The sequence below is a fragment of the Nyctibius grandis genome, chromosome 1 (genome assembly GCF_013368605.1).
Source record: "Nyctibius grandis isolate bNycGra1 chromosome 1, bNycGra1.pri, whole genome shotgun sequence".
NCBI lineage: Eukaryota > Metazoa > Chordata > Aves > Nyctibiiformes > Nyctibiidae > Nyctibius > Nyctibius grandis.
Window position 1 is genome coordinate 982,566 of NC_090658.1, and position 17,161 is coordinate 999,726.

Below are 17,161 nucleotides of genomic sequence, written 5' to 3' on the forward strand. Positions count from 1 at the left end.
TAACGTATCTCCAGCTCGGGTTCTCCTATTTGCTTTCCCCGCAGAGGTTAATGACACCACGGAGATGGGCAGAGGTTCGTTAAGGCGGATGGTGGCCACCGTGCCCCCACCCATGGTTAACGCACACCCCACGCCCGCAGCCCCCAGACCCCCCGGCCTGCAGAGGGGTGCTGCTGCCCACGGGAAGGCGCCTGGGCAGGGAGGGGGGTGCATGGAGGGAGCAGGGGGGGCCGTGGCCGGAGGTGCCCGACGCACGTGGCCACCACCCAAGGGGGAGGCAGCGGAGCGCACGTCGCACCTGCCGCGTCCCGCAGCTCTCACCCCCTTCTCTCTCTGCCCGTGCCCTGCCCGCAGGCTGGCCCCCACCCCCGGCGCTGCCCCGTCCATGGACCACCACCCAGCATGAGCAGCGGCGCCGAGCAGCTCCCGGCGGGGGCCCAGGCGGCCGGCGTGCCCCTCTGGACCGTATCCAGCTGGGCCGCCTCCGAGGTGCCCCCCAACACCAGCGTGGCCACAGGGGAGGCGGACCGGCAGCAGGGGCAGGCGGAGTGGGGCGGCAAGGCGGGCGAGATCGTGGGCATGGTGGTCATCCAGTGCATCTACGCCCTGGTGTGCCTGCTGGGGCTGCTGGGCAACTCCCTGGTGATCTTCGTCATCCTGCGCTACGCCAAGATGAAGACGGCCACCAACATCTACCTGCTCAACCTGGCCATCGCCGACGAACTCTTCATGCTCAGCATCCCCTTCGTGGCCACGTCGGCCGCCCTGCACCACTGGCCCTTCGGCCGGGCCCTGTGCCGCACCGTGCTGGGCGTTGACGGGCTCAACATGTTCACCAGCGTCTTCTGCTTGACCGTCCTCAGCCTGGACCGCTACATCGCGGTGGTGCACCCGCTGCGGGCAGCCACCTACCGCCGCCCTCGGGTGGCCAAGATGGTCAACGGGGGCGTGTGGCTCCTCTCCTTGCTGGTGGCCTCGCCCATCCCCATCTTCGCCGGTACGGCAACCACCCGCGACGGCCAAGCGGTGGCCTGCAACCTCCTGTGGCCGAGCCCGGCTTGGTCGGCCGCTTTTGTGGTCTACACCACCTTGCTGGGCTTCCTGCTGCCGGTGCTGGCCATGGGGCTGTGCTACCTGCTCATCGTGGGCAAGATGCGGGCGGTGGCGCAGCGGGTGGGCTGGCAGCAGCGCCGGCGCTCCGAGGGCAAGCTGACGCGCCTGGTGCTCATGGTGGTCGCCATGTTCGTGGTCTGCTGGATGCCCTTCTACGTGGTGCAGCTGGTCAACCTCCTCCTGCCCGGCCGCCTGGATGCCACCGTCAACAACGCCTCCCTCATCCTCAGCTACTCCAACAGCTGCGCCAACCCCATCCTCTACGGATTCCTCTCCGAAAACTTCCGACACTCCTTCCACGGCGTGCTGCGCCACTGCCTCGACGCCAGCCTCTGCTGCTGCCACGCCGGCCCGGGGGCCGCCGAGGAGGAGGAGGAGGAGGAGGAAGAGCCCCTCGACTACTGCGCCGCTCCGCGGGGCGACGACAAGGGCAAGGGCTGCATGTGCCCACCGCTGCCCTGCCAGCAGGAGCCCGTGCACCCCGAGCCCTGCTGCAAGCCCGGGCCCCTCCTCGCAAAGACCACCACCTTCTAGGGTGCCCCCGGACTGGGCACGGGCAGAGGGGACCCCGGCCGGAGAGGGGACGAGCTGCCGTGCCCCGCACCACCGGTTCGACAAAATAAAAAGCCATAAGACTGGCCCGTTAATTACGTCGACCGAGTAATTATTGCTGTTACCTTCGGCAGCGAGGAGCAGGCGCGGTGAGGATCTCCCAACAGTGACTGCAGCCACGGGGCGGGAGCCCCTCCAGAACAAGACTCACAGAATCGATGAGGTTGGAAGAGCCCTCTGGGCTCATCGAGTCCAACCATTGCCCTGACACCACCATGGCAACTAGACCAGGGCACTAAGTGCCACGTCCAGGCTTTTCTTCAACCCCTCCAGAGATGGTGACTCCACCACCTCCCTGGGCAGCCCCTTCCAATGGCTAATGACCCTTGCTGAGAAGAAATGCTTCCTCATGTCCAACCTGAACCTCCCCGACTCAAACTTCCCGTTCCTTCCCAAAATGTGCTCTGAAAGATGGAGAAAAGTCCTAAAGCCCATCAGCCCCGTGATGCCCATAGCAGGGTGAGGGGTAGGACCAGACCGGCCGTTCCAGCGTTGTGGGGAGAGCACAGGATCATATTGACCCCGTCGGGTTCCCCTTATGTAAAAAAAGGGGGTTTCTGAGCAACTGAGATCAGAGCTGACAGGCAGGGGAGTCCCAAACCTTCCTTCAGCTCAGTCTTAGGTCCCCCCAACAAACCTCCCTCACCCCCCCAAATCCCCAGGCAAAGGGATTTTAGCACACACGGGGACCAAAACTCAATTTTCCACAAGCAAACCCAGCAGAACCAAACCCCACTCTCTTTGCCACAGCAAACATCACCTGCAGTGGTACCTGAAACACATCCCCACGGAACCTGGAGCAGGGGCTCCGCGCTGAGGCAGCATCAAATCAGCCATTTCCAGCTTATTTGGGTTTAACTTTGTCCTTTTAACGTTATTCTCTGTTATTTATGGCTCATTCTTTCTATTTTAATCACGCTGGAGAAATAACCAGCAGGGCGATGTTTTCAGCCTGATGCTCTGCTCAGAGCCCACAGCTCCTTGGGTTTTTTTCTTACTCCAGCGAGGTTTGTGACTTCTGGAGCTCGGGCTGGTGCTTAGTGAGGGAAACCAGTCGTTTGAGGGCAGGGGAGGAAGAATATTTCATCACCAGCGTTCTATAAACCAGACTGTAAAAGCTTTATTGGTCTACACACAAAATCACCATGTGATTGTGCAGCGCGTAGGGTATATTTCCAATAAATAAATAAGTATTTACAAATGTGCCGGGTGTATCAAACAGCGGGCTGGGCCATTTACAGCAGGGAAGCTGCTCATACAACGCACATTTTATTTTCCTTGGAGGCTGCGACGTAGCTCATGGGGAGGGGGGGGGAAACTGTGTCACAGCAAGCTCGCTTAGCACATACGGGGGGATGTGGGGGGACACCACAGCCCCTCTGCAGCATCCAGCCCTCCCCAGTTCTGACCCCAGGCTTGCAAAACTCCCCACGGGAAAGCCAAGTGTTGCTGCACGCTGGTATTTCACGGGCATAAAGCTGGCAGCACCCGCTTGCCCCGTGACCACCAGCCACCGGCTTCGCCCCACCGCGGCTACTGGAGCAGGAAGCCCCCAGCCCCGGCAGCAAGCCGAGCTGCCCCTTGTCGCCCTGCTAAATGATGGAGCTGGAAAAACGCAGAAAATAAGAGTTTTCTAGATTTCCCCCCCGTCCGTGGCTGGGAAGCAAGCACCAGTGTGGATCCTACCCCGCGGGAAAGTTTTGCCGTGAGCTTCGACGCGGATTAGACTGAGCCCTCGGCTGTGAGCTGGGTGAGACTAAAGAAAAACAGGACAAAACCCTTCAGACAGGAGCAGGTTTGTAAAAAAAAAAAAGTTTAACCCAGGAAAATCACAGAAGAAACTTCACGGGGAACGTGAGGCTCCCCGGCGCCACGAACAACCTTCCCACCACAGAAAAAATGACGCTGGCGTTCTCGGCATCCCCCTTTAACCTCCGTGCCCCCCGGAACGGTGAGAGGGAATAGAAATCAGGCACTTGAGCCCTCACACGGTGACGCTCAGCAGGGTCCCCGCTAGTGATTTAAGGTGAAAAGTCTGCCAGAGGCAAGAGGCAAGAAGCAAGGGTGGGGGGACAAAGGCTGGGATTTGTGCCGGCGAGGCAGAGGGGGGCAGAGGAGCGAGGCGAGGTGCTGACCACAAGACCTTCGCTCCTTCTTCCATCACCCAACAGCTTAGACAACAACTAAACCACCCCCAGACAAAGGCAGGAGCATCCCAGCTCCTCGCCACCCCAGGAAAACCATCCCCTCCAGCCCGGCAGCACGGAGAGGGGAAACTGGGGACCTTCCACGGTCCGCAACGACCCAGCCGGCCGTGGCACGCGTGCTCTCGCCCCACAGCGATGCAGATTTAAACAGTTCCAGACGAGCCCCCCCCTCCTGTAACACATGCACAGTTTTTCCCCGAAGCCCCCCCAGCTGCTGGCTCGGGCGGAGGAAAGCCGAGCGCCTGCTGCTGCCGTGAAAAACAGAGAAGCACTCGGTGCCTTCCACCTTCCCCGCTCTCCAGCACAAGTATGGCAAGAGCCAGGTGGAAAGCAGTGTTTTTGGAAAGGGGGGTGATCACAGCTTTTCCCAAATTCTCTTTATCATTAAAAAATTGCAGGGGGTGGGGGGGGAGTAAGTGTTACCCAGCTCTGTCCACCTCCCTCTCTCCATCCACGCCGCTCTCCCTACAGTTTCTGCCCGGACGCGGCACACGCCGAGGTGACCGGCTGAAGTCCCATCTCCTTTTCGTGGGGGCCGCTGCACTTGTAATCCATGGTGGCGGGGGGTCTGCAGCGCTTCTTCGCCAGGTGGTAGCCCAGGGCCAGCAAGGCCAGGGCCGCCGAGAGGACGCCCACGGCGATGCCCACCAGCGCGCCGGGGTGGAGGTGCTCCACCTTCGGTGGGGTCCGGCTGGGGACAGGCGCCTGGGGTCCGGGCCCGAAATCCCCCGAGTACCCTCCCTCCGCGTCCTCCTCCAGGGTTTTGACGCAGTGGTGCTGGTCGAGGAGCCGGTAGCCGGCGTGGCAGCGGCACTCGTAGCCGCCGGGGCGGTTGGTGCAGTTGTGCTGGCAGTAGTTCATGTCGCACTCGTCGATGTCCACGCAGACCTGCCCGCCGTCGGCGGCGTCGTCGTCCAGCAAGAAGCCCTCGGGGCACTCGCAGGAGCGGGTGTGCGGGTCGCACTCGGCCGGGCACTGGCTGCGGTTGCAGTGCAGCAGGCAGCGGGCGGGCGCCCGCGGGTCGACGGCGTAGCCGGGGAAGCAGCTGCAGCGGTACCCGTCGGGCACGTCCTCGCACCGCTGCTCGCAGGGCGCCTCGTAGCAGTGGGAGACGGGCCGGCAGTGCCCCTCCACCATCTCGTAGCCGCGGTGGCAGCGGCACTCGAAGCCGCCCTCGGTGTTGACGCAGACCTGCTCGCACAGCCGCGGCACCACGGCGCAGTCGTCGTCGTCCTCGCAGCTGCTGCCGTCGGCGGCCAGCCGGTACCCCGACTCGCACATGCAGACGAAGGTGCTGCCGGCCACCACGCAGTGATGCTGGCACGGCGCCCCGGCGCAGGGCGAGCCGCAGCCGCGCCCGTCGGCGCCCAGCACCTTGCCGTCGGGGCAGGCGCAGCGCGGCCGGCCGCCCTCCTCGCCGCACGCCCCCTCGCAGCCCCCGTTGGCCAGGCGGCAGGGCCAGGCTCCGGGGGTGGCGGAGCCCCAGCGCAGCCTCCCGCTGTCCCCCTCCTCGTCGCAGCGCAGCTCCAGCCCCAGCGCCGGGACGGCGGCGGTGCTGCCGGGGGGCAGCGCCAGGAAGTCCCCGCCGCGGGCTCCGAAGGGGGTGGCGTAGGCGAGGGGCAGCCCCTCGGCCGGGGGCAGGCTGGGGCAGCTGCCCCGGTAGTTGTACTCGCAGAGGAAGCCGTCGGCCGGCTCCTCGCAGCGCCCTTGTTCCCACCGCAGCTCCCGCGACACGGTCACGCAGCGCTCGCCGCACCGCCGCCCCGACGGCGCCCAGTTGGAGTAGTCGGTGTGGCTGTCGCCCGTGACCCACTGGAAGCCGCGGAGGCGCTGGGCCGGCTCGGTGCAGGGCGAGGGCAGGCTCAGCCCCAGCCAGAGCCGCCCGCTGCGGTTCTGCAGCAGCAGGGCGATGGCGTCCTCGGCCACGGTGGAGCGGACGGTCATGAGGTGCCCTCCGCCCCGCTCGCACGCCGCGCTCGCCTCCGCGAAGGGCCGCGCAGCCCAGAAGATGCCGAAGCAATCGTGCTCCACGCACTGCGCTCCCGACGGGGCGGACGGCTCCGGCTCCCCCCCGAGCCCCAGCCCGGTCAGCAGCAGCAGCAGCAGCAGCACCGGCGGCAGCGGGACCCGCCGCATGGCGGCCGGCGGAGGGGCCGCCCGGCTCCGCAAATCTCTGGCATGGCTCCGCCGCTCGCCCGCCCCGTTTATAAGCGCTCCGGCCCTCCCCGCCGCAGGAAGGAAGCGCCTCCGGGGACGGGCCGCCGCCGCCGCCGCCGCGGTGCGGGGAGGATTGCGGCGGGGGCGGCCCTCGGGGGGGGCTGGGTCCGGCCGTGCCCCCCCGCCCCGCTCCGTCTGCCGGCTCCTCCCCGTCGAGCCGGGGCTGCTCCCGCCGGGCGGAGGGGCGGGGGTCTGGGAGCTGCCCCCGGGGGGCTCCAGGGGCGGCTGTCCCGGCGCCTGCGGCAGCCTGGGGATGTGGGTGTAACGGCTGAGACGGAAAAAAAATGTGTTTTCTCTCTTGTGCAAAGACGGAGGTGAGCGCTGGAGGGAGGGGGGCTTGGTGAGGGGCACCCCGGGAGGGCAGTCAGGCATCCGAGCTCCGCTGGGTCCCTCAGAATCACAGAATCACAGAATCAATGAGGTTGGCAGAGCCCTCTGGGATCATCGAGTCCAACCATTGCCCTGACACCACCATGGCAACTAGACCAGGGCACTAAGTGTCATGTCCAGACTTTTCTTAAACCCCTCCAGAGATGGTGACTCCACCACCTCCCTGGGCAGCCCCTTCCAATGGCTAATGACCCTTGCTGAGAAGAAATGCTTCCTGATGTCCAACCTGAACCTCCCCTGGCCAAGCTTGAGGCTGTGTCCTCTTGTCCTAGCGCTGGTTGCCCGGTTGTGAGGCTGCCCGCCACGGTCCAGCATCAGCTCCGCTGCAGTCAGCACCATCCCAGAGCCAACACGGTCCCCGAAGCTGATGTGAGACAGCGGCATGGACAGCAGCCCCACAAGCCGGCCCCGCTCAGGATGCCCCATCAGGGCCCGATTGGTGGCCTGCTGGCCACCACCACATGCCTTTGTATCTTCAAAATGGCAGGTGGCCATGCCTTGGCCTCTTCCCACCACTTGCTCTTCTCCAGGGGCGACACAGGGTCCCCAAGAGATGGTGGCACAGCGCAGGGTGATGGCTACCACTACCCAGCATGTGGCTGGGAGGCTGTGGTGGGCACCCAATGTGCCCATTGCTCGGGCATCTCTGCCACTCTGGATGGCATCTCCCAGGGCTCCTCGGTGCATCAAAGCTGCCCTAGAGCGAAGGCAGGGGTTGGGCTGCCAGCCCTTCCAGGACAAAGTCAGGCTCTAAAGAAATTTTGAGCGCCCTTTGTGTAACCTTCCTCTGCTTTAGTAAAATCTGTTGTTTCCTCATTTTTTATTTCGTTTTCCCTTCTGGGAGCCTTTTTCTCCTTCTGTTTTCAGAAGCAAAACAGCAAAATAAAGGGGGGAAGGTCAGGGCAAACAACAGAAAGAAGCAGAATGGAATCAGTGGAAAACAAAAACACCCCAACAGGCTTCTGTTTTATTTTTTTTTACAAAGTAATCATAAAAACAGATTAAAATTTCCCTTTCAAGGCTGAATGATGAGAAATATTTTGAAAATTTCCAGGAAAAAACACAGCCCTCCCAAAGCAACGATTTCTCAGGTCCTCGCACTGATGTCCTTGCCCTGCTGACAACACTTCGCAGGGTTGATCTTGCCAGTAGAAGGGAAAGATAATCAGGGACGGGATTAATCATGTTTTAATAATTCTTTTTTTTATTCTGATGATCTTTTTCCCTCTGCTGCCTCCAAGCACGGCAGGCGTTGCCTGATGTGGCCCTGAGGGGCTGACTCACGCGTACAGCAATGCCCTTCCTGCTGACAGGCAGCTTTTCCTCCCTACGAGCTGAATAATCGTCCGTTATCGGGACGGAGACCTTTTGCATCCCTGCATCTGACTCATCTGGGCTGTCGCCGTCACCCCTCGGCCGGAGGAACGCTGGGATCCTTCTTCTGACCCGCGGTTACGGGGGTATGTGTCATGGATATTCTTGGGCTTGTTCGTTGGGACTTAGGACATGAGGTTCCTGATGTCAGAATGCTGACAATTATACACAGTTTAATATAAAGTCATATAATAGAATGTAATGCAATGTGATATAATGAAATAAATGGAGTTAATATAATAAAGGTGATATATGATAGGTGATATAGATGATATGATGTGATATAGATGATATGATATGATATGATATGATATGATATGATATGATATGATATGATATGATATGATATGACCTCTTCTCCCAGGCAACTAGCAATAGGACAAGAGGACACAGCCTCAAGCTTGGCCAGGGGAGGGTCAGGTTGGCCATCAGGAAGCATTTCTTCTCAGCAAGGGTCATCAGCCATTGGAAGGGGCTGCCCAGGGAGGTGGTGGAGTCACCATCTCTGGAGGGGTTGAAGAAAAGCCTGGACGTGGCACTTAGTGCCCTGGTCTAGTTGCCATGGTGGTGTCAGGGCAATGGTTGGACTCGATGAGCCCAGAGGGCTCTTCCAACCTCATTGATTCTGGGATTCTGTGATATGATATGTGATATAGATGAGATGATATGATATGATCACAGAATCACAGAATCATTTAGGTTGGAAAAGAGCTTTAAGATCACCAAGTCCAACTATTTATCTGGCACTGCCAAGTCCACCACTAAACCTATAATATAACATAATATAACGTAACGTAACGTAACATAACATGACATGACATAACAAACATAACATAACATAGCATATAACAACACAATATATAACAACACAATATTAAATTGTTACGCCAGGATTAAACAAACCCTAAAAGCAGACCATGAAGAAGCACAGACGTGCTCTCCCCTCTGTGCCTGGCCTGCGCGCGATCCCACTTGGGATCATCAAAACCTGCAAGCATGCCTGGTACTTTTTTTTCCCTCTGGCTCATAGTTTTATGTTAATTCTTGGACTACAACCAGGGAAAGCAGCCGGTGCTGTTTCCCACCAGGATTAAGGGCTCCCGAGGCTGGGTGTTTGTGATATCTGGCATAGCAAGGGTGTGACTTCTCCTCCTCCCATCACCTTCACCCAGCCTGTACACCCTGTCCCATCACAGAATCACAGAATCAGTCAGGTTGGCAGAGCCCTCTGGGCTCATCAAGTCCAACCATTGCCCTGACACCACCATGGCAACTAGACCAGGGCACTAAGTGCCATGGCCAGGCTTTTCTCAAACCCCTCCAGAGATGGTGACTCCACCACCTCCCTGGCCAGCCCATCCTGTGTCCCTGCCCCAAGACAGCGTTGCTGCATTAATTGGGATCTTCCATCAGCGATGGCTCACGTGTAGCTCAATGCACAGGGGATGGAGGGGCTTTGGCAGCATCCCCAGGACATGCCCTTGCCCAGCAGCTGGAGGCACCTGAGGCCAGGTTTTCCCTAGGGAAAGCCCAAGGACCTTCCCTCTGCCGCGGGCTGGCTCTTCCCCTCTGTCACGTCACCGGCGCCGCTCAGATCTGCTTTGCTGAGCAGCCTTGAAAGGGCTCGGGAGAGCCAAATGCCAAGAAATATTTAAAAGATAAAAATAATAAAGAGAGGAAATGAGCAGACATTCACAGCATTTGCTTTCGCAGCGGCTGACTCCGTGGGATTCGAAGGAAGGAGCAGGGTATTTTGTAGGTTGTATTTCGCCATTAGCCAGTACCTTTTCTCTAAATCCTTCTGGTGGAGCCTGTTTCCTTGCAGCACCTTTCCCAGAAATGGGGAAAAATTATATCCCAGGGGGTGGCACCAAACATCCACCGTGGGATGTGGCATCCTTTTTTTTTTTTTCTTAGGGTTTTCTTGTGTTGAAAACAAATGTCAAGGACTGATAAAACACCACATGACTGCCATCGCAGACACGAGCGGGTTTTTGTGTCATTGGGGTTTTTTCCCCCCATCTTTGTGACCTTTTCCCTTTCGGGGATGGCCTTTCTTTGGTGGTGCATGTCATGGAGGCAGCTCTGGCCACCGGCAGTCCTGCGGTGTGAATTCATCGAGTGACTTCTGTGCCTGCTTGCTGACCAGAGCCTGAAAAGCAGATCTCTGCCCTCAGATGTGATGCTGAAATCAGCGGGATTGCTTGTGGGCTCAGGACCCAACGGAGATCACCCCGTGCCCATGAAAGGCTGAGACCCCACTGCCTTCGCTACAGTGGGATGAGCACGGGTGGAGGGTTTGTGAGGAGATGCACGGGTTACGTGTGCCACATCAATAGGTTTTGATACCATATATATTCATTAAAAACCACTAAAGACACGTTCTGTTTAGATTTTATTGGTGTTTCATCAGAAAAGCAACATCCAGCGTTATTCAACGTGAGGGATAACCTTAATCTTTTAGTCGAGAGCAGAGGTAGCTGCCCCGGGCACCGCGGTGAACCCCTTTAGGCCAGGATTAACACCCTGTCTCCTCTAAGACGGGGTACCAAACTATCCAGTCCCGTTCCTATTTGGGATTCACCAGGCCCTGGATAACTCCCTGACGAGGACACGGATCAAAACGTTCCTGCTGGGTTCGTGGCAGGAAGAAAGGGAGAGACAGGATTATCCAGGTGTTGCTGCACAGGGTGAAGGATGCTACATGAGGAAATATTCCACCAGGGAGAACCCAGACTAACTCTAGGCACAAGTCAGTGTCTTCCCTAGGCTGGACCCACTACCGTACTCCACTGGTAATACAGAATGCATATTGGAACACACAAAGGGAACAGAAATCAGGGTTATAGGTTTTACCGAGGAATTTCTGCAGTAAATAACACCCCTCAGGTTTGTACCAGCTCTGAGCCCACGCTTATGCTTCCTTTTCCCTTTTTCGTCGTGGAATAAGCGTTACATACAACCATTAATTGATACCTGAACTGAAAAATAAGGCAGGAACACTCCTGAGGCTGTTAACGTCTCGGCTGTCGACAAAGCCAACCGAGCAGCCCCTGCACCACGAGTCCTTCACTCCTTCTGCCAGCCGCTGCGCGGGGAAAAGGAAGCACGGACAGAACAGTAAAACATTTCTATCAATCAGCTACATTTTCCTGCCTTGTTTGCATTTGTGTTTTTTTTTTATTTTACAATGGAGAAACAAAGACGAAAAAAACATCAGGAAAGGGTTTTCCTCCGCACATGGAAGAACAGGATGCAGGTCGCTGCCTACAGCAAGCTCCTTTGTGTGCCGTTCCCATTTCGGTAGCAATTAAAGCCTCAAGTACACAATAAAACCAGGAGAAACTTCAGGAAACTGATGCACCCTTCAAAAGAACACGCCTGTTCTTTTCTAGCACCTTTTTTGCCCTGCAGAGCACAGGTAAATAATGAAGCTAGCAGTGCTTGACGGGAAGCAGGACTGGCTTTCCTCAAAATCCCAGTTTTTTGGGGAGGATTCATGCTGAAACAGCTCGAAGAGGCTTCGCTGTCAGGAGCGGCGGGGTATAAACAGCTCTCTGAAGTCAGGTACCTGGGGAGGACTACGGAACAGCTTCGCCCTGAGAAAGCGTTTGCTTTGAAGTGAGGTTAAAAGTTTAATATAAAATAATTAGCGAATGTACAATATCCAGTGTACTCTTTACAGGGGGAGGAATGGAAAATGCACCCAGCCTGGACCCCGAAGGCGTCCTGCCCACAAAGTGTGATCCAACAGGAAAAGTCCGGTCTCTTATGCAGCTGCGTTTGAAGGAGAGCATTGTTTTGTGTTTTGCAAGTGGTTTTAAACTGAATACACTGGAAATGAGTAGGTGGTTCTGCAAAACATAAGCTTTTCATACCTTTTTACCACATATTCTCTGCCTTGGCCCCTTGTCTACAAGGTTCGGGGGGTGGATGAGGGGCTCAATGCCCTGGGGAAGGCAGTGTCCCTGCCTCACGGCTCTGGGGAGCTGCAGGGGTGATGACAGCCCCACTAACCTCACCCTGTCGGCTCCCCTGCAGAAGCTCTCTGCTGCTGCTGTAGTTTTAAAAAGGTTTATTCAGTCATCTCCGATGTGATGTTTAAGAAAAAAAACAACACTAAACCCCCCCCTGCTTGTGGCTGCAGAGAGCAGCTCTCGCCCTGGTGAAACACACGAGAATTTCAAACCCATTCCCATGAGGACAAGGCAAAATCAAGGGTGGGATGCGGGCTGGCATCGCTTTTGGGATGGCAAAGGACTGGGGGGGCTGCGGGGACAGGGCAGGGAAGCTGCTGCTTTTGCATGTCCACATTTCAAATCCAAGAAGGGGAGACCAAATGAGAAATGAAATTAATTGTTTTCCTTTAGGAAGGCAAATCAATAGTTATAATTTGCTATTTTTAAGCACAGTGAGGTTCTGCAGAGCTGAGGGCAGGCCGACTTCAGCCCCATCCCAGGCACTGTCCCTGATAACCCTTCCCTCCGAGGAGCAGCAGCTGGTTTATAAACCTCAGGAGGGATTTGGGCTGCCTTCCCACCCAGCACCGAGACCTGCCTTTGGGGGGAGATCAGCTCCCGCTCTGCAAGGAACCCCAGGACAGGCTCTCGGACATGCAAAACCACAGCATCACCCCCCCTCCCTTTTCTTTTTTCTTTTTCCTTTGCAAAAACGCTCACAGCTCTGCCTCCCCCGTCGCTGCCCCGGGTGCTGTTACCTGTGCTCGCCGCTCTCCGGCTGCTCGGGCACCCAGCAGTAGTTGTCCGCCGCGCTTTTGGCCTGCCGCTTCTCCCGCTTGGCCGCCCTCCTCCTGCAGGCCAGCAGGGCCAGGGCGAAAGCCAGCAGCAGCAGGATGGCTACCAGGCTGCCCAGGATGTAGTAGAGGAGCAGCCTGGGGCCGTCGGTGCTGTGCTCAAGGCCGGGTGCCGACCCTACCGCCGTGGGGGCCGGCAGTGTCGCCCCGACGGGGATGCCCAAGGTCTGGGGGATGCCCGTGGTCCGTGGGGCACCCGTGGTCCGTGGGGCGCCTGTGGTCCTTGGGATGCCCGTGGTCGGTGGGATGCCTGTGGTCCACAGGGTGCTGTTGGGGGTCCCCGCGGGCTCCTCTCCAGGGGTGGGTGCGGCACGGCAGCCTTGTCCATCCTCCTCCGGGAGGAAGCCGGGCAGGCAGAGGCACTCGAAGCCACCGGGCTGGTTGCGGCAGGGCCCGGGGCAGGGGTCCCGCAGGCACTCGTCCACGTCCAGGCAGGCATCGCCGCCGCCGGGCTGGCGCTGGTAGCCGGGCCGGCAAGCGCAGTGGAAGGAGCCGGGGACGTTGAGGCAGATCTGGGGGCAGACGCCGGGCCGGGCGCACTCATCCTCATCGCGGCAGTGGTGGCCACCTGGCCCCGTTGGCTGGTAGCCGGGCTGGCAGAGGCAGACAAAGCTGCCGGCCGTGTTGCGGCACTCGTGCTGGCAGGGCCCGTCCAGGCACTCGTCCACGTCCAGGCAGTGGCGGCCATCGGGTGCCAGGGCGTAGCCGGCCTCGCAACCGCACTCGAAGCCGCCGGGCCGGGTCTGGCAGGAGCCCTGGCAGGGGTTGGGCTGGCAGGCGTCCTCGGGCAGGCAGGAGGCCATGTCGGGGCCCAGGGTGTAGCCGGGATGGCAGGCGCAGCGCGGGGGCTCCCCGGGCTCCTCCAGGCAGCGGTGCTGGCAGCCCCCGTTGCGGTGGGCGCAGGCGGCGGGGCAGAGGGGGCCGGGGGGGGTGCCAGGAGAAGCCGCCCCCCTCCAGCGGCCCCTTGCAGAGGGCGAAGGTCGGGCCTGCACCCCCCTCGCAGTCGGCCTCGGCCAGCGTGCCGAAGGGGGCTGCCGCCAGCCGGGGGCTGCGCACCCCGAAGGGGGTGGCGTAGCGGACGCGGCCGGGCCCAGCCAGCGGCAGCGGCCCACACATCCCCTGGAAGCTGAACTTGCAGAGGAAGGCAGGCAGCGGGGGCCGGCACGGGCGGTCGGCCCAGCCCGGGGGGCCCGAGGGCCCGGCCGGGGTCAGGCTGACGCAGCGGGCGCTGAGGCAGGTGACGGCGGGCTGCGACAGCCAGGCCGAGTAGTTCCCGGGCTCGCCGCCCGCCGCCCAGGAGAAGCCCCGCAGCGGCTCCTGCGGCTGGACGCAGCGGCCCCGCGGCAGCGACAGCCCGATCCAGGCCGGGCCCGGCCAGCCGGCGGCCTCCAGCAGCTCCCGCAGCCGCGCCGCCTCGGCGGGGCCACGCACCGGAGCCAGGTTGCCACCGTTGTGCCGGCAGCGCTCCTGGGCCGCGCTCCAGCCCAGCTCGGCCCGGTGCAGGGTGTAGCAGGCGGTGTCGGCGCAAACCACCTCGGCCTCTTCCTCCCCGCCGGATCCCCACGCCAGCAGCACCAGCAGCACCAGCAACCGGGCGACGGCCATCCCACCGGCTGGACGGACAGCAAAACAGACAGACGGCGGGACGCTGCTGGCTCACATCCCCTCGTCCCACCGAGCTCACCCTGCGCGCATCCTGTGCGGCCGGGTCTCCTATTTATCACCGGAGGCTACGGCTTCCTGTAGCGTGGTCTGGTTGGACGCTTGTTGGTGGCGGCCCAGGCGCCGGCCTCGCTGCCTTCCCCTTCCCCCTGGCTCCTCGCTCCCATCCTAAAGCCTGGGCTGCCGGGGGGACTCGCTGTGCTTCCGCTGTGCTGCTGTTCTGCGGGAGAAACTAGCTGGGTTCCTGCTGTTTTTTTTTCGTTTTCGAGGGCTTGATCTACTCGCTCACCCAGCAGATGATTTTTCTAATCCCTAATAGGGCCTGATAGTCTTCCAAGCATGTATTGCTAAAAGGGGAAGAAAAACAAAAACAAAAAGAAAAAGCCGTGGGATCCCTCGCTAAAAGCAGCTGAATATTTGGCGCAGCCTCTCGTGCACACGCGACATTTCCAGCGCATTTTTTCCCTTCTTCGTGTGCTTTAAATAGATGGAGAAGCCCTGAAATAGGAGCTAGGGCGTGGGAAGGTCCAGGCTGCCAGGACGGAGCCTGGGCCCCGATGCCACACAGAGCAAACCCTCCCCTCCATGCCAGGGGAAGTGCCCTGGCATCACGCGGGTGAGGGATGGTGCTGTGATGCTCCACGTTAATAAGTCGTTAATCACTTGACCCCGACCCGGTGTAGCGCAGAGCTGATGTCGGTGACTCCGCAGGCGGCCGTTACAGAGAGGGCAAAGGCATTAAGAGAGCACACTGTGATGTTTAAACAAACATGAATGTTGCAAAACCCCCAAAAAGGGCTTGAGGCAACGCCTCTGCAGCAGCGTGGAAGGATCCAAAAGCGTTTTAGCAGCGTGATTGAGATTTAAATATTTTTAAATTAAATATTTACAGGTGTGTCGCAGCTCTGAGCACCCCTGGGTACGTCCTGGTTCGGACACATCATTTTTTACTTTACTATAAGCTGTCCTTCTCCAGCGGATTCCTGCCCTCCAAGCAGTGTCTGCAGAGAGGGGGAGTGTATTACGGGGGGTGAAGATTACTGGCCAAAAGTTTTTGTTTGCAAACAAGCAAAAAGTTAATGAGTTTTTTAAAAAAATAATGCTGATTCCCTTGCTGATGGCCTGCCTGCCCTTCTGCATCCCAGGACCTTCTCGTGGAGCTTCCCTCTCACAGCAGCTAACTCAGACTTTAACCCCTTGACCTGCCAGCCTGTCTTTTCTTTCCGTCATAACCATGAATTCAACGTTCATTCCAGTGATCTTCCTATTTGTTGATTTATCTGGGGTTTGTGTGCTCAGTTAACTCAGTGCTGCAGCAGCAAGCGACAGCAATCCAACCGAGGAACCGAAACAAGAAACCCCCTTGTTCACTTCCCTCCTTTAGACCCTAAATAAAAGTTTCCCCAAATCCCCATACTGAAGACTACAGGCCTTGGTTGTTCCTCCCCAGCCCCGTTTGTGTACGGCTGGAGGAGCCCTGGGTGCTGGGATGTCCTCTGGCCAGGTGCTGGTGCTGGCTTTTGGGTCTTGGCACATCTGGAGGTTGCAAAGACTTCATGGTTGCAAAGACCTTTGATGGTTGCAAAGACCTTTGATGGTTGCAAAAGAGGAGGAGGCAGGAGCTGGAGCCCCTCCACCAACCTCTCCAGAGTGTTTTGGGTCAGTGGCCACACCGAAACACTGCATTGGGAGGGAAATAAATACTTTGATGCCACCTCAAATTGGTTTTATTCAGCGTTTCCTAGTGGAAGAGATGGGGGGAGTTTTCTTTCGACTTGTACAAAATAAGAGAGCTCAACACAAAAGCATTTCCTCTCTGCTAAACCAGTACATGTCCTCGCTTTTATAAAAACACTGCTGGTGTTTTCTCTCCCCAGCTGAGATGGCCAGACAAGCTGAGTGCTCAGCTGACAACTCATTTCAGCAACCCAAACAAGCATTGTCCGTCCAACCGAGGCCCGTGGACAAAAAATATCCGGTACTAGCTACAGCTTCTCCAGCCATCACCAAGCTGGGGTTATGGACAAACCCAAAACTTCAATACACAACGAGAAATTATTTGTAGGAGGTCATTCCAGCAGAGTAATTGATGAATTGCTGGTGGTATTTTTTGTTAGGATGTGTATGAAGTCTAATTGGGTTGGAGATGTGGAACTTGGGGCTCCTGGCCCAGGGAAGAGAACTTCTTTTTTGAGGCTGTGGTGTCAGATCCTTGCCTTTCATTCACAAGAACAGAGCTAATAACTCTTTCCATTGGTTTTTTATTTTTTTTTTAATAAATGTTGAGTGCTCCTGCTGGAGCTGTTTGCGGGCTGGTTACAGTTTCACGGACAGGAAACCTCCCCCCTACATCACGTTTTAGTGAGATCTTCATCTGTGAAGCTCACGCTAATATTTTTACCCACAATTTTGGCAAGAGAGTAGTTTTTGGTAACTTCAAAACACATTGTGCTCCTATTGTTTTTTATTAAATCCGCCACGCTTTTTAAATTTTCTTCTCAGTTGGGCTGATGTTCCCATTTGAAAATTGATCAAAGAGTTAAAAAGGGGTTTGTTTCTCAACCTCCGTGGCTGAACACATCTATAAACACCTGTTTCAGATAATAATCGAAACCAAATTATCTTCTGGAGACCAGAAGTCCTGCTGGATGGCATACCACACTTTAAAAAAACCACAAAATTAAATAAAAAAAATTTTTAAAAAATAGCTTGCTGAAGGAACTGGTTAAAAAAACGTTTCTCCAAGGCCATAGAAGGAAACGTGCACAGTCTG

The 17,161-nt window shown here is 57.8% G+C and overlaps 3 protein-coding genes across 3 annotated transcripts; 1 reads left to right on the top strand and 2 right to left on the bottom strand.

Moving 5' to 3' along the window:
- The first annotated feature begins 402 nt into the window (after positions 1-402).
- Positions 403-1,647, top strand: SSTR4 (somatostatin receptor 4). The gene has a single exon (XM_068411245.1). It carries the CDS (start codon positions 403-405, stop codon positions 1,645-1,647), a length of 1,245 nt encoding a protein of 414 aa, XP_068267346.1.
- A 1,173-nt stretch (positions 1,648-2,820) lies between these two features.
- THBD (thrombomodulin) lies at positions 2,821-6,098 on the bottom strand. Its single transcript, XM_068403193.1, has one exon. It carries the CDS (start codon positions 6,066-6,068, stop codon positions 4,398-4,400), a length of 1,671 nt encoding a protein of 556 aa, XP_068259294.1. The 5' UTR covers positions 6,069-6,098; the 3' UTR covers positions 2,821-4,397.
- Positions 6,099-9,239: 3,141 nt separating this feature from the next.
- Positions 9,240-14,603, bottom strand: CD93 (CD93 molecule). The gene is given in 2 exon segments (XM_068414097.1): positions 9,240-13,655; positions 13,657-14,603. Coding segments are annotated over 2 exon segments (1,704 nt in total). The 5' UTR covers positions 14,332-14,603; the 3' UTR covers positions 9,240-12,626.
- Positions 14,604-17,161: the final 2,558 nt, after the last annotated feature.